The 13,662-nt window shown below is 61.2% G+C and overlaps 1 protein-coding gene across 1 annotated transcript; it reads left to right on the forward strand.

Annotated features, from left to right (window-relative positions):
- The first annotated feature begins 68 nt into the window (after positions 1 to 68).
- On the forward strand, positions 69 to 7,617 carry LOC123025929 (gap junction delta-2 protein-like). Its single transcript, XM_044435085.1, has 3 exons — positions 69 to 139; positions 5,266 to 5,734; positions 7,255 to 7,617. The coding sequence occupies exons 1-3, from the start codon at positions 69 to 71 to the stop codon at positions 7,615 to 7,617; spliced, it is 903 nt and encodes a 300-aa protein (XP_044291020.1).
- Positions 7,618 to 13,662: the final 6,045 nt, after the last annotated feature.

Genomic DNA, 13,662 nt, shown 5'->3' on the forward strand with positions numbered 1-13,662 from the left:
CGAGGGCGGCGGCAGCCCCAGCCTGGTCGGAGCACTCGGATGCGGGGAGACCCGTCGAGCCCGGAGCGATGGGAGAGTGGACCATTTTGGAAAGGCTGCTGGAAGCTGCGGTGCAACAGCATTCGACGATGATAGGGAGGTGGGTGCCACTCGCCGCGCGCCCCCACCCCCCGGAGCCTGGCCCCGCCGGCAGCCGCTGCGGAGCAGGACGGAGAGCGAGGCTCGTCCCCTGCGGGGCGCGGACCGGGGAGCAGCCGGCGCCGCGCGCGCGGAGATCCCCGTCCCCTCGCTCGCTCGCGTCCCTCTCACCGGGCGAGCCTCGCAGCGGCGGGACCGGAGCCCCTCCGGTGGCTCCCCGGCCGCCTTCCCGTTCGCGGCGCTGCGACAAAGGTCCCGGGCCCCGCGGACCTCGGGCGCGGCACCCCCCGGCCGCCTGCCCACGTGAGCCTCCTCGCCGCTGCCCCGCCCCCGCGCTCGGGCTGCCTGCTTTCCTGAATGGACCCCCGCCCGCCGCTCCTTACAAACGGGGTGCCTGCCGGGGACAGCCCTGGAGAGACACGTGCGCGCACGGACTTTGGCGCAGGTGTGAGTCGGCGCGCACTCCTTCCCCGCGTGCCAGGGCCCCAGAGCTGCTTGGATCCCGTCCCAGCCCCGCGCGGCGAGCCCCAGGCCCTGGGACGAGCGCCCGGCCCCGCGGGGGACGCTCCGCACGGCCCTTTCCCGGGCACCCCTCCGTGGAGCGGGGCCCCTGCCCTCGGCCGGGGGTCTCAGCCTGGCAGCACCCGACCTTGTGCCCGCAAGTAGCCAGGAGCCGTGCAGCCCCCTCAGGGCCGGCTTGGCCTGCAGCCCCCACCTGGCCGGGATGGCCAGCAGCTGGCCTGACCTCACCCGACGCTTGCCCATGGCGGGCGGGCAGGCGAGGGGACCCCCTGAAGATGATAAGGGGCCGATGAAGAGGCCTGGAGCCATGGATGAAGGTGGAACTAGACCCCTCAGCTGCACCGCCCGGAACACAGTGTTGGGGGAGGACAGGCAGCCACAAAACCTGTGGCTGTGCTCGTTTTCGCTGCCCCAGGCCAGAACAGGCGTTTTTACAAGGCGGCCTTCCTCAGCGTGGCACCCTTGCAGGCATGGCTGGGGGATGCTGGGAACTGTAATCCAACACATCTGGGGGGCACTCCACTGGGGAAGGCTGTGAGGGGCTGTCACGGTCGGTCAGCCACCTCTTGGAGTCTCCCCTCCCGCTTTGCGGGAGCTTGTCTCCCAGCCTGTTCGTTTAGGTGTGCTGGGCCAGTGGAGAGAGGCCCCCCGGGAGACGGGAAAGGGGCTTGCTCTCTCTTTCCAGCTGGGGGCCAGGAGTGGTGGTCACGGGGCGTAGAGGAGAAAGAATGAAAATGAGGGGTGATCCCTGCTCTTCTTAGGTGAGGGAAGGTGTCTTGAATTGCATTAAAAAAAGTCACCCAGGGCCATGTGGGATCCAGCACACTTCCATTTGGGGTCCAGAGCAGCCTGCAAGGGACCTGAGCTCAGCTTTCGGGGGGAACCAGCACCAAGAGTGATGCGAACGTCGTCTGGAGAAGGACGACAGAGCCTAGCTTGGACTATGTAGGACAGCAGCACGAGCTTAAAAAAGGAGGTAATTAACCAGAGGGGCAAGCATCTTGAGCAGGTATTGAATGGCCCCCACAACTTCGTAACTCCAGCAGACCCGCTTTGCAAGCCTGTTTAGTGTCTTCCCAGTCAGAGCGCACGTCTCAGATATATTTGAGTCCCCTCATTTTTTTGGGAATTGAGCAGGGAGTCCAACCAAAGGGCAGAACAAAGGAATCGGGCTGGCATACACAGTCAGTGCTCTGGGAGGTAGAAGCTCATCTCCTCCAGCAGCTTTCAGGAGCCCTGATCTGGGGCTGCCTCGAGAAGTTGCTCTGCCTCCCCCTACTGCCTGACCCACTCATCTGCCCCCCCCCCCACACTACTGCCTTCTTTGGTCCATCTTTCATCATTCCCTGCCTGCCAGGTGGGGCAGGGGCACAGCATCGGTGTGTTTGAGAGAAACGGCCTGGGAACGATCAGGCGGTGTGGCTTTGGGGAGTGGTCAGGGAAGGCCTGACTTGACGGGGGGGGGGGGGGAGGGGGGGGGGGGGCCGCGGAGGAGGGGGCGGCGGCCGGGGGGGGGGGGGGGGGGGGGGGGAGGCTGGGGGGGGGGAGGGAAGGTGACGCCAGAGTGGCTACTGTTTGGGGCACGGGCTCTGCCAGGCCAGCTCACTCAGGGTGTTCTCCCTGTGCAGCATCCTGCCTCCCACGGAGCCCCCCCGAGGTGCTGCACAGGAGGCCACTGGGCTGCCAGGCAGTGGCCTTGTCTGGAGCGGCACCCTTCCAGCACCTCCTGTTCACATCCCTGGCCCAGGCATCCACGCCTGGCACGCTCACGCCCCGCGGGGCAAGGCCTGGTTCCACCTCCTGCCTGCGCCCCCATTTAATCCTGTTCGCTGCAGCCCCGCACGCCAAGCGGGGCTGCCTCGAGTGCCTCTGGGACCCCACCATGCCTCTGCTTAGGGTTGCTGGAGGAAATGGACCCCGCTGTTGGATGGATGCCAGGGCAGCACCCCATTGAGCGACCAGGACTCCCTGCCAGGGAGGGGGACCACCGGGGGACCTTCCCCATCCCCTCCTCCATCCCGGAACCTGCTCCTCTCCAGCCTTATTTTTCCTGTCTTCCTCAATTGTCCCGCACGCTTTGAAACCCGATACACCATACACTGAAGATCTGCCGTCCTAGACAACTCCGTTGGCTTGCGTTTTCTGCCTGCTCCCTGTGGAATACCACCTTCTTTCTGGATAGACACGCGCTCTCCCATCTCTCCCCACTTTTAAACAGTTCCAGAAGAAAAACCACAACTAATCCCATATTCCTCTCCCCAAACTCCCATTTTGCTAAAGCTAATGCAGCATTGTCATTCAAGCACTAGAATTTTGCCTTTCCCAAGCGGTGCCCTCCAGCCGTGCTGGACTGCAAATTCCATCAGCCCCAGCCAACTGTGCTGTTGCCCAACGCATGTGGAGGGTGCCTGGTTAGGGAAGGCTGGGAGACACAAGAAGTCCTTTCCCCAACTCGCTTGGGGTGCACTGAGAGAGAGAAAGAAATGGTAAGCCATGGGGGTCAAAAGGCTGGGAAATGTAGTATGTCCAGCTTAGCTGTTCGCAAGATAAACATGGCAACCATTCGCAACAGCACTAATTTGCAATAAATGCACTGTGCAAGATGATCAAACAGACAGATAAATCCTAGTTGGGCCATTTCTGGCGGGAGGCACAATTTCTTGTTGCAGGAGGTGGCAAACAATGGCTTTGAGGTTAGATGGAGAGTGGGGTTTGTAACGCGCGAGAGCAGGGTGCAAGAAAAGCGGTATAGCAACAACGCTTTTATTTTCTCCAAAATCCCTGCAAAAGATGGCACGGGAGAGCGGGATGAGCAAACCGCCATTTCTGTGGGGTGCAAGGACCCTCGCTCTCCTCTCTCCACCCAGCTCATGAGGTTCAGACCAAGAAGCCTTCCAGGCAAAACACCAGGCTGTTCGTGCACAAGAACACCCCCCCCCCCCAGCACCAGCCCACACAACCTCTTTCTGGTGTGAAATGAATGCTAGAAACAGAGGGGAGGGAAAAGGGAACAGAGATTCTGGTATCCTGAAGTGTGCCCTGGAAAGATGCCTTGGGCTGTTGCTGGCCCAGGGAGCTCTCGCCCCGATTTCCAACCTGTTAAGCCCCCCCCCCCCAAATTCTTGAAGCAGGAGATGCAAGTTTCTGAGACTTAAAGCTGAGGCTGGGCATGGATACCCGCTGCACTGTTTCTGAAAGGAGAGGGAAGCACAGGGCAGTGTCTCGGGCTGATTCGCACGACCCAGGCCTAAGGCTGAGACACTCTGCATGTCCTCAGAGGCACTTTAGAAAAAGAGGACCGTCTGGGTCCAACCCTGTCTCTGATTTAAGGCATGGGAACACCCTTCTCCTGCTCTCAGAAAAACTGGTCCCACTCTTGCCTGTTTCACAACATACATGGGTGGTTATGCTCACCTGCAGATTTTAGGTTGTTTTTGTCAACCAACCTGACAGCAGGATCCAGGCAGGCCGAGATGCCCCCACGCTTGAGACTGCAGCTGCCCTAGCGCTCTCACCTGTCGACTAACGATTCGTAAAGCACTGAGCACACAAACGCGCCCTTTTAGCAATCATGGCTGCCGCGGGTTCCTCCCTCTGCGCCGCTCGGGTTTGCTGCCCCTGCCTCAGCGTCAGCCATGAAGCACCGCTTGGTCCACCTTCCCAAGCCTCTGCATTGCACCTGCCACACTGCAGCTTCCTTTCCATCCCAGTTGGATCGCCCGTGAAGCATCCGGGTGCTTTCTTGTTCATCTGCATTGCCCACGTCCTCGCCCCAAAGCCCCAAGCGCTGCCTCCCTCTAGCCCTAAGCTGCTCCTTCTCACCTGCTGCACTCTTGGGAGATGTCTGGTTTGGTCCATCGGCACAGCTTTCCCGATGAGGTCCTCTGAGGAAGCCAGCTGAGCCCCGGGCAGCCCTTGAGCTCTTTGCCAGGCACTATGCAGGAACACCTGTTAGTGGAAGTCACCTGTTCCAAGCGGTTTCAGGTAGACACGTTCAGAACACGGATAGGCTTCTTCTGCAGACAAGGGCCCAAACCATCACCGTGCCTCTCCCAGAGGGGGCCACCCAGCTGTTGTGGGGTCTGTGGGGCTAGAGGAGAGGTGTTCCAGGACCCCTGAAAGGCCACAGGCCGGGACAGGATGCCATGATAACTATTTGCCCTTAAGAGGGAGCTGCTGGTTCCTCCGTTCGCGAGCGCGGGAACAAGCCTCGACCCAACACATGGGAAGTTCTGGAGTGCAAAATTTCACACACGTGCTGAGCCAAGGGCCCGACCACACTGCTGTCCTTGTACGGGCAAATGGAAAAATAATTATGATGTGGGAATGATGTAGAACTTCATGGCTATTCTTGTTCCGTGGTTTCAGTTATTCGTGAAGTTAAAGATAAAATTTGACATCCTGTGCTATTTACGACCTTTGATGTGAATTCAGTGCCATAGGTGTCTGTGTCGTGTTGAGCAGCGGGGCGGGGTGCTAGCAGAGCTGCGAACGCTCTGGAAAAGAAGCAAGCGCTGAGCTGACGCGTGGCCAGCGAGGGCCGAGACCAGAGGGGCCCGCCGCCTCCGGCGCTCACAGGGCTCCCCCCCCCGCTTCCCCCTCTAGGATCCTGCTGACGGTGGTGGTGATCTTCCGCATCCTGATCGTGGCCATCGTGGGGGAGACGGTGTACGAGGACGAGCAGAGCATGTTCATGTGCAACACGCTGCAGCCGGGGTGCAACCAGGCCTGCTACGACAAGGCCTTCCCCATCTCGCACATCCGCTACTGGGTCTTCCAGATCATCCTGGTGTGCACGCCCAGCCTCTGCTTCATCACCTACTCCGTGCACCAGTCGGCCAAGCAGCGCGACCGGCGGTACTCCTTCCTCTACCCGCTGCTGGAGAAGGACTGCGCCCGCGACGGCAGGAAGGTGAAGAACGTCAACGGCATCTTGGTGCAGAACCCGGACGGCTCCTCCAAGGAGGAGCCGGACTGCCTGGAGGTGAAGGAGATCCCCAGCACCCCCCCGCGCCCCCCCAAGAGCTCCAAGGTCAAGCGCCAGGAGGGCATCTCCCGCTTCTACATCATTCAGGTCAGTCCGTGGCAACGGGATCGAGAGACGGGGCGAGGCAGCCAGGGCATGTCCTCTGCACCCAGAGGCTCCAGCCGTCAGGAAGCAGGCCAGAGCCCCCTGCGATCGAGGGGCTGGAGGGACCACGGCTGGGCGGTTTGGCTTAGAAAAGGGCCGAGGAAGGGGGGGGGTGTTTTGAATGAGGCATGGGGTGGAGGAAGTAGCGGGGAGACTTTTTTCTCCCTCTCCCATAATATGGGAACCAAAAGGGGTCACCCCATGAAGACCCAGGACAGATGAAGGGAAGGACTTCTTCACACCTGCAGGGAGAGCGAGCGAGCTGGGAGGCATCAACCGTCCCAGAACATTGGCATGGAATTAGGTACAGAGGGTAGGAGCCAGCACCTCCGGAAGTCTCGGTGCTTGTCAACCAAGTTTCTAGCCCTTATGGATGCATGAGCAAGGACTTGTTGACATCTCAGCTGTGCGGCGAGCAGAACAGGTAGTCATTGGGTGGGGGGCACAGGACCTCCATCCCTTCTCCCAGACTCACACCAACGCGTGTGAAATAAGCCGAAATCTACAGCACGTTTTCTGCATCGGTGCAGTCGATCGGGGCTGCAGAGCAGAATGCTGGTGGGTCCCCGAACATCGACTCACCCCTTGCCCCCATGGCATGCAGGATCCTGCCCGAGAGCCACGTGGCGCTCCCTTCCCAGCAGCCTTTGCGAGAGAAAGAGCACCGGGGTCTGGCTGCGGCACGGCGACCGTCTGTTTCTCTAGATTTACAGGGCGAGGTGCGGTGGTGGCACTGCGGGCACAAGCTGCGCGGAGGCCGGGGGCAGCTCCCCTGCTGCAAGTCTGCTGGGCTTGCCTCCAGCAGCTCCGGCGGCCCCCCGCTTTCGGTCCTTATGCTGGCCGGGCACAGAGAAAGGCCAGTGATCAGCACGTCATGAGCCGCCCAGGGAGCATTGGCTACTGGGCTGTGAAGAAGAGGTGCCGGCGGGGGGCAAGGCGGGGCGGGGAGGGCCATCGAGCGCACGCATGAGCACAGCGCCTGGCCTGATGCTGGAGAGCCGGGAAGTCCAAGTCAGGGCTGAAGGCGCACAGCCGGCAAGGGCAGGGGCTTCCGAGGCAGCCAGGAGGGAAGCGGAGGTCCCGCATCAGGACCCGACATCCGGTCAAGCACACCGCTGAACGGGAACTGTGTGGGCTTGACCTAAAGAGGACATCCTCAGCTCGGAGCTCTGCGCTAGCACGCTGCTGAGGAGCATCTTGGTGTCCCTCCAGTGGGATGTTCGCTCAGGGCCGCAGCAGCTCGTTTGGAGCGCTCCCAGCCTTACCTTGGTACGAGACATTGGGCCTTCCGTGCACAAAGCTTGTGTTCTGCTGGCTGGCCAGGCAGCCGCCAAGGCGGCCCTGCCGGGAATGGCTCAAGCGCCAGAGGAGCGGTCTTCCCCGATGTCCATACCGACTCGGTCCCGAGGTCATGGCAGGCAGCAGGGCCGCCGCCAGAGCCTAACCCTCTTCCCCTGCTTCAGGTGGTTTTCCGCAATGCCTTGGAGATTGGCTTCCTGGCAGGACAGTACTTCCTGTACGGGTTCAACGTGCCGGCCATCTTCGAATGTGACCGCTACCCGTGCGTCAAGGAGGTGGAGTGCTACGTGTCCCGGCCCACCGAGAAGACGGTCTTTCTGGTCTTCATGTTCGCGGTGAGCGGGATCTGCGTCGTCCTCAACCTGGCCGAGCTCAACCACCTTGGCTGGCGCAAGATCAAGACGGCCATCCGGGGGGTGCAGGCCAGGCGGAAATCTATCTGCGAGGTACGCAAGAAGGACCTCTCCTCGCTGGCTCAAGTGCCTACGCTCGGACGGACACAGTCGAGCGAGTCTGCCTACGTGTGACGGGTGCCCAGCCCTGCGGGAAAGCGAGCCGCGGCGGCTCTGCCGGTGCCGGTGCGAAAACCAGACACAAACCGATTGATGTAACCACAATACCTCCCAGGCTAATGATGCAATATTCCGCGGGTGCTTTCCAGACGCCTTCCTGTTTCAGGGAAAGGGGCCACACGTTTGCGTTAAGGGCTGCTTGGAGAAATCCAGCCCCTCAGGAGCAAGGCAGTGGGAGCAGGGGGGCCGGGGCCCCTTCCCCTCCTCTCGCTTCCTGCTTCGAAGGAACACTTTTCTCTACACACAACTATGGTGCAAGCAAAACCGTGGGGTTCGTGGAAACTGGTGCCTCCGACTCCTTTTTATGGACCGGGTGATGCAAATGCAGGGCGGTGGAGTGGCTTGTTGCAGGGAGGGTCTTGCCCCCCCCCCCGCTTTCTTTCAGAAAGCCAGCAGAGGGGGAGGGGAGGGGGAATGAGCGGAGGGTCTTCCTGTGTTCTTTTGCACGACTGGCACCCCTCTCTGCTGCCTGCCGTGATGTAAATACTTAACAAGCAAATGTGGTTTTTAAAAAAAACAAAAAAACAAAAAAAATTAAACAGTATGGTATGCAATAAACAAACCAACGAAAGACCAGTGTTTCCTTTGCGTTCCTGGTGCCCAACTTCACTCCTTGCTGGGGGACATGACAAAGGACCAGCTTTGGCTGCTGGATGCATTGAAATTTTTCCAAAAGCAGAAGCTGCTGAAGGCAGGCAGGAGCAGATCAGCCCTTTGCCATTTTAAAAATAGGCCTGTGCCTTCAACAGCCGCTTCACGTGTGGAAGTAAAAGCAGGTGGGAAAAACACAACCAGGTAAGCGCTGTCGCACGTCAGGCCCAAAGACCAACACTGAGCGCTGCCTCCCCCAGCCTGCAACCCTCCGGACGAGTTGGACTACAACTCCCATAAGCTCTTGTTGGGGGAACGGGAGCCCAGGGGTCCCGACCCACAGCTCCTCCCTCCATCCAGCCTGCCCGTGTCCTTTCCATTGCCGCTCCTCCCGCCCTGGAGCCTTGGGGTCTCCCGCCCGGCCGGCCCCAGCCCAGGATGGGGGGAAGGCCAGCTCCTGGCCCCGGAGTTGCCACCGGCCCTGCAAGCCCTTCTCGCTGCACACGCCCCTCCCGCCACTGTCAGCTGCAGCAGCCCTTCATCCTTTAATCTGTCCTGTAATAGGTCTAAACCCGGAGAAGGGGGTGAGCCGGGCACCATCTGGCCCACGCTGCAGCAGGGGATGGGGCGGCCCAAGAGCCCTGGGCGCCAAAGGCCCATCAGGCAATCCCGGAACCCCGCCGGCCGGCCGGCCAGGAGCCCTTCCTGCCTTGCAGGGAGAGGGAGGAGGGAGAGCCCGTGGGTCCCCCCACCCCCCGAGGGCCCCCACCGCCCAGCCTCCTGTGCTAATCCTCCCCCTCCCCTCAGCGGCTCCTGGGCAGCCCCTCCACACACAGCCCCTTTGCCCCCTGCAGCGCGCTCAGCCCTGAGCCCCCGCTAAGCTAAGCTCCTTTGATGGCTGGCCAGAGCAGCAAAGGCATCCAGACCGGGAGGCCAGGCGCTCAGTCTCGAGCCGGCTGGGTGTGGGCTGCGAGGAGGGGCGAGGAGGGCCTCGGCACGGGGGCGGGGGGGTGCCCAGGCTCCAGCCGGCCCCAATTCCGCTGCCCCGTGAGCAACAAGGCCACTCCCCGCACCGCGCTGCGGTGCCCCCCCCCCCCCCGTTTCGGTTTCTGCTCCCGGCCGTCAGGTGGGAGGCAGCCGAGCCCGCCGCACGCCACGGCGCTTGCTTAACCCGCCCCCGTTCCCGGGGCTCTCTGCTGCAGCCCCCTCTGGCAAGGCCCATGGGCCGGGCGCTGCCGTGCCTTGGGTGCCCCTCCGACATCGCCCACCGCCTGCAGGAGAAGCTACATGGGGTGCTGCACGAACCACGAAGCTTCGACCTCAGTGCTTGCTTTAATCTTCCCCAGAGACCCTGCGCTTTGCTCTCCCTGCTGCTCTTCCGCTCCCTGCTTCACCCCTGCCCGCCTGGGGCAGCCCCAGCAGGACATTTGCCTGCTGGGAAGCCAGTGCCGCGGCGCGTCGGAGTGTCTGGCCGGGACTGGGGCCGGGCTCAGCCTTGGGCCCGTCAAGGATTCTCAGCCGAGCCCACTTGGCCGAGTTGCGGAGTGGATACAATGGAGGAGGAACCTGGATTCCTTGGCAGAAAGGTGGACCATCGTGGTACCCGTGCCAGGAATACAGAACGATGGCAAGTGTCCACTCGCCCGTCGGACACCATGGCACCAGTGGTGAGGGTGCCCTGCTGGTGCCAGAGGGGAAACATCGGCCGGGGCAGTTCTGCCCTTCTTGCCCCCGGCGCCCACCTTCAAACCAGCCTCCAGGGAAAGAGCCCGCGGGAAGCAGAGCATCCAGTCTCTTCTCCGGGGCCCCGCCTGGCCTGCTCATTGACACCAAGGTGAGAGCTTATTCGTACGGATGCCTCTATTAATAGCAGCCCGGGCCCCTCCAGGCCGAAACAGCTGCTGACAGGCCGCCTCTTCCCGCTGCCGCTGGGAGGAGAGGACGACACAGGCTCCGAGGTGGGTGGGCGGACGGTGGCAGACCCACGGCACGTGGGTGGCCGGCTTCAAAAGCCAGCCCTGCTCCTGCCCCTTCAGGAGTGGCGCAGGAAGCGCCAGCATGCCAGAAACGGCCCCGGCCCTTCATAGGCTGATGGATTTCTGCTTGTGGATCAGCCGATGGTGAACGGACTGGAGCAGAGCCCACTGGAAGTCGGTCGGTCGGTCGGGTGGGCGGGCAGCCACAGGAGGGCCCCTGCTGCCAGGCTCTGCTCCACAAGGCCTTCTTCCGCCCAAGCCACTGCTGCACAGCTGCCCAATCCCCATGTGCCTGCACTGACCCTCCGGGGCAGGAGATCAGTCCAGACATGCGTGCTAAGTGCAGAACGTGAGGTTTCCTTGCAAGCACCTTTCCAGTGCCTTGGCACACGTAAGAGCACACACACCACACACCCGCCGACGCAGACACCAGAGGCAGAGCAAACTGGTCCACAGCACGGTCCGTCACCCTCAGGCGGCAGAACCCGAGCGGGCCACCACAAGGCAGAGCCCGACTTCCCAGAGATCCGGGTGGCATGTCCACAGTCCTTGCCCCAAGTCCCCTCGCACACAGAACACCAGCCAGCCAGAGTTCCAACCAGCAATCCCCACGGCATCGCCCCTCTCCCCCCACACTCCTTCCATCATGCCCAGGCTCTACACTGCTCCAGGAACCTATTTTTGCGAGTGGTGAGGCGGCCACAGAAATGCTTTGCGTAAAGAAACGGCCAGCCCGTTTCTCCTGCGCTCCGTTCTGCTGCAGCAGAGGCGGAATCCAGCCAAGCTTCCCCAGAGCGCGCCAGGGCAGCCCAGAGCAGGGGGCTGCCCCCTGCTCTTCTCCGGGGAAGCAGACGCCGGAACTGGTGGAGCCGATGTGTCATGCCCCCCACTTCCACACCCTCTCTTCAAGGGAGGAGGGGGAGCTGCGGGGGCTGCCACTATTCTAAGCGAGGGAATGCTGCTATTTTTATACCCAAATGCTGAAGGGGGGGAGCCGGCTCCAGCCCTTGACAACAAAACTGCATTATTCAGTGAGAATCCTGCATGACAGTCACAATGTGCCATTGAACTAGCGGCACAGCTGTGCCCCCGCCCCAGATGGGAGGGGACTGCTCTGCCAGCAGAAGGGGCAGCCAAAAGGAGGGCAGGCAGACCCAGGAGCTGGGTGGGCAGGAGCTTTCCTCACCCCGCTGCTTTTCCCCGTCGCACGAGATGCAGGGCAGAGGGTGGGGGCCAGCTTGTCGCAGGCTGCATGCACATCTGGGGAAGAGAAGGCAGACAGCCCCCCCCCCCCCGATTCCTTCCTTCCAGACAATCCTGAACTCCTTGCAGGAAACGTCCATTCGAGGATGAGCTGCTGGTTGAGGTGGCGAGAGAGCGCGCGCTCCCTGCCCCAGGAGGCCAGCACCAAGCCGTCACATTCCCGTTCCGACAGCAGCCCCAGGAGCGTGCGCCGAGGGAGGGCCGCGCGATTGAGACGAACAGCAGGCGCCCCATGCAGCCCCTCCAGCCAAGCCTCCACCAAGGGCCAGGAAGGCTGCCCTCTCGCTGGGCACGGGGCGGCCACGTCCCTCCGCTGCTCCCCTGCACAGACCCACCGTGGGCACCCCTCACCCGCGGGAGGCAGAATGGAAGCTCCTGCAGAGACACCGGGGGGGGGGGGGGACCTGATCTGAAGACAAAATCCCTTTCTAACTTCATAAACATAGAAAGGGGGCTCACGTCACACAGCCTTGCCCTGCTCTGGTGCCTTCCAGGTCTGCCTCCGATGCACCCAGTGTTTCTGACCACTGGCCACACCGGCTGGGGCTGAACAGACTGAAATCAATACCTGGTGAGCACCTGGCTGGGGAAGCAGGGCTTGAAGTGTGCCAAGCGTGTGCCACGACCCCAACCTCTAGAGGAAAAGAGCATGCTCAGACCCTCAGAGTCATCTGAGAACAGCGAAGCGGGGAGAAGTGGCTTCTTTTCCTGAGCGGGAGCTTTTTCTATTTTGCGCTGTGCGCATTATCAGAGAAGACACCTGGCAGCTCAGGGGGAGCAGGTGTGCCGCAGAGCGCTGCAGGGCAGTAGGTCACGGGTGACGCCGAGGTGCCCGATTCTATTAGCAAGAACTAGGTCACCGGTGCACTTGGAAAGGGAGATGCCTGCAGGTGGACCCCACACCTGGGCAGAAAGACATCTGGGACCGATGTGCGAACATCTGGAAGGAGGGACTGGGAGGGAAGAGCGGAGGCACGGGGGAGGGAGCGAGGAAAGCGTGGCAGACGTCGCGTGGCCAAGGGCATGAAATCCCAACGGTGCCTCCTCGCTCGCAAACAAACCGACAGGCAGGCGGTTCGACCAACGGCCACCTCTGCTGGCGGCTGGCAAAATATGAAGCAGCTGACTGCCTTCCACCACAGCGGCAACCCACATTTTTACAACATAAATCAAGGGCTGAAAACAACATTGAAAATCCACGAAGCGGCCAAAAACACGAAGGCTTTCCCTGAGCCCGGCTGCATCCCGACAGCAGGTGGAGACGGGAGACACCAAGATGGGAGCTCAGCTCCAGATGCTGACAAGCCAAGGAGGATGGCAAGAGAGCAGTGAAGATGCTCAAGGCTCCAGAAGGCAAATCCTTGAGCTTCTCCTTGTAGGAAGTTGGGGGTGTTTTTAATCTTTCTTCTAGGCTGGAGGGGACATGCTGGCTGGAAGTTTTACTATCTGAAAGCATGTTGCAGGGGGGAATGAGCAGAAGGACTTAAGGTTTAACGTCAAGATAAAGCTTTCTAGTAAGTCAGTGCTGGCAGAAAACACATGCAGCCGAGTGGGATGGCATTTACCATTCTTGTGGTAAGACCTGGCAGAGCCCTCTGCATGCCCCACGCTTCCAGGGCAGGGGGAGACGCCCCCTTTCTACTGGTTTGAGTGGGATGGTGTGTGAGTTTGACGTCCGCTTAGCTGGCGGAAGCACGGCCGAGGGAAAAGCGGGATCCAAGCAGGAGGCAGAGCACAAGATCCGTGTGGCTTGAGATCCGCCCAACACCAAGACAGCGTGACTCCGAATAGGAAGGACCCTGTGCAGCTGCCACGGCTTCGTAACCATCACTGGGCCTCTGCTCCAGGAAATGCCTGGGAAAACACTGGAAACAAAAGAGCCAGTGGTGGTGTCCACGAAGGGTTTGCAGAGGTGACGTGAACGGACTTTTTCACCCATTCACTGAGTAGAGGAAGACTCGTTATACGACGCAAGCAAAGGGATGCTAATTTGTATGGCGAGGACAAGATACATGACCATCACAGGTTGTTCTTTGGATGGGTGAGAAAACCCGCCCCTCAGAACACCCACTGGTCATGCTCGTGACCCACTGAAACTCCTTCGCCCCAAGAACAAAGGAAGCCGGGTGGTATGTAACTTCCTGAGGAGAGGGAAAAAGGTGCGGACTGG

This window comes from Varanus komodoensis, unplaced genomic scaffold (assembly GCF_004798865.1).
Source record: "Varanus komodoensis strain SLA01 unplaced genomic scaffold, ASM479886v1 scaffold29_1, whole genome shotgun sequence".
NCBI classification, from domain to species: domain Eukaryota; kingdom Metazoa; phylum Chordata; class Lepidosauria; order Squamata; family Varanidae; genus Varanus; species Varanus komodoensis.

Coding starts and splice junctions, on each gene's coding strand:
- LOC123025929 (XM_044435085.1), top strand. CDS start 69: ATGGGAGAGTGGACCATTTTGGAAAGGCTGCTGGAAGCTGCGGTGCAA. Junction 140..5,265: donor CATTCGACGATGATAGGGAG/GTGGGTGCCACT, acceptor TTCCCCCTCTAG/GATCCTGCTGACGGTGGTGG. Junction 5,735..7,254: donor CCCGCTTCTACATCATTCAG/GTCAGTCCGTGG, acceptor CCCCTGCTTCAG/GTGGTTTTCCGCAATGCCTT.